At 26.6% G+C, this 2,390-nt stretch overlaps 1 protein-coding gene across 1 annotated transcript; it reads right to left on the bottom strand.

The window, feature by feature from the left end:
• Positions 1–566: 566 nt before the first annotated feature.
• LOC105788083 (cell wall / vacuolar inhibitor of fructosidase 2) lies at positions 567–1,395 on the bottom strand. The gene has a single exon (XM_012614790.2). The coding sequence runs from the start codon at positions 1,300–1,302 to the stop codon at positions 775–777; it is 528 nt and encodes a 175-aa protein (XP_012470244.1). The 5' UTR covers positions 1,303–1,395; the 3' UTR covers positions 567–774.
• Positions 1,396–2,390: the final 995 nt, after the last annotated feature.

Below are 2,390 nucleotides of genomic sequence, written 5' to 3'. Positions count from 1 at the left end.
ATTTAAATTCATATTTTTATAGACTTTTTGTTTGGAACAATTAAATGCTTCAAATTCAATATTATGATTTTATACTTGGATTCAAATAAAATTTTCTCATATTTTAAGCTCAACTTCCAATAATTAAAACTCGATAAAACACTAAAGAAAATAAACGCTACATGAATAGACAAATGTGAAATTCTACATAAAACAAATTATTTAAAAGTTATATAAATATGTGTTACCTTTAATTCAATTATAACACAAAAAAACTAAGACAGTCAATACAAATAAAAAAATCCAGGATTGAAAGGTAATTTTAATATGTTTCTCTAAGATATATACACAACTCAGGTTGATTATCATGTACAATTAAAAATGACAAGGAAAATGTGGCCTGAAAATAAATTTTTAACATCGGAATTTCAAATTTTAGAATTACGATACCTAAAATTGATGTTAAATATGTCAATCTAAATTCAAATATTTTATTTGATCCAACAAACGAATATGGATTTGCCAGTTTTCTTTTCCTCTAAGATTGCAAGCAGGCAAACCTATATCAATAACAATAATAATGAGATAAAAACCTAGCTTCCATATACTTTGGGAAACTAGATTCCATATTATTCAAAGCCATAAATAGCAACCAAATTTAAAAAAAAAAACAACAACAAAAAATAAAAAAAAAAACGATTAACAATACACACTTTTTTGTTCAAGCATTAACAATAAACACAAACAAAACAAAACTAGTTATTCGCATGGAAAATTTCTGAGAAACCAAAAAAGTTAAGAAGCAAGATGATCAACAATGCCTAATACCACATCACAAATATGCTTCAAACCATCTTCTCTACGTGCAATTTGTTGCGGATAAACCAATCTCGGGTACCTTCTAAACGCGTTATGGCAAGCATTTGGATAGTCCGCAGCTGCCATTATATGCATGTAGACATAATCATATAACTCCGAGTCGAAATCTTGAACGGAAGCTTGAAGAGCATCGGCGGCGTGGGTATACTTGTCAGAGCATTCTTTCAATACTTTCCTCATGATTGTGTCATTTTTGGTAGTAAGTAATTGGGATGATAAGAGGGTCGATGTGGCCGTGGCATTAGCCATTCCGACTCCCACCATGATCATAGCCAAGCCCTTTGTGTCCGAATTGGCGCTACTCGGATCGGATTTGAGGGAGGAGACACAAAGGTCATAGTACTTGGTGGTTTTGCAAGTTTTTTGGATCAAACCAGCATCTCCATTCACTAAGGTTAATGCTAGGGAGATAATGATATTGAAAATGAAAAAAGAAGGGCCCATTTGATATCAAGGGAGAGTTGAGGAAGAGGGTGAATTTTATTTTAATGAAGCAAAGAGCAGGAGATATGGGATGGTTCAATGAATTGATAGGGCGGAGGCTTTGTTTGGCAGCAGGCCAACTGCCAAAAATTTGGGGTCACGGGATCCATATAATCAGCCTCCTTGACCATCTCCATTTCCAATGTAATTTGTATCGAGTTTTCTGTATTAAGAAGCCGCATCACGTCTCAAAGAATCTGGACCCAACAATAATTGCACCTTTGTAAGGATTCCAAGCTGCTCCAAAATAGATTTAATAATTCCTTTATTACTTTATTTATGCATTTTAATTATACTTAACAGATTATAATATATTTTTGTCTTGTTTTTAATTACTGTAGTTAGTATAAAGTAAAATTTATTATTCAAATTGTTGAACATAATTAAAATATATTAATTTCTTTAACAATTCGTAATAATAAAACTTTTAAACATAATTAAAACATTTTTACCATGTTGAGATTACAATATAATTTTTATATAATTAATACAAAACGAATTTATTCAAAATAATAAATAATGAACATAATATTATTTTGATTATTCAAAGATAATTCTAATAATTATTAAAGAATTTGCTCTAACTATAAAAAATAATATATTATAAATTAAACTATTCGCTATTCATTTTTTTCTTTTCTTAATAGTGAATAAATAGACCATTATAGTTCATAATATAATTAATATAATTATAATATATTGGAATAGGTTATATAAGTATATTATTCACAAAATTTTATATATGAAATACAAACTTACCTATTTTATAAATAATTAAAATTTATTATTTACAACTAAAGTAATATAATTTTTATCCTTTTTGGTTAATAAAAACTTAATAATTTAAATATAAATTAATTCAATATAAAATTTAAGTTATATATTTGTATATAATTTCATTTAATAAAAGTTTAATAAATTTTTTAATTGAATCAAATTATTGTTTATAAATATAATAATTTTTATAAATTTATTCAACCAAATATTTTAGTGCAATTATTTTTTATAAAAGTGATAAAACTTATAAAAATAAAAATATTTAAATGACA

Source organism: Gossypium raimondii, chromosome 11, assembly GCF_025698545.1.
Source record: "Gossypium raimondii isolate GPD5lz chromosome 11, ASM2569854v1, whole genome shotgun sequence".
Lineage (NCBI taxonomy): Eukaryota > Viridiplantae > Streptophyta > Magnoliopsida > Malvales > Malvaceae > Gossypium > Gossypium raimondii.
Note: the sequence above shows the minus strand (reverse complement) of the source record. Positions and strands in the feature narration are given on the sequence as shown.

Bases quoted from the DNA above. Each gene is read 5' to 3' on its own strand.
- LOC105788083 (XM_012614790.2), bottom strand. From the start codon at position 1,302: ATGGGCCCTTCTTTTTTCATTTTCAATATCATTATCTCCCTAGCATTA.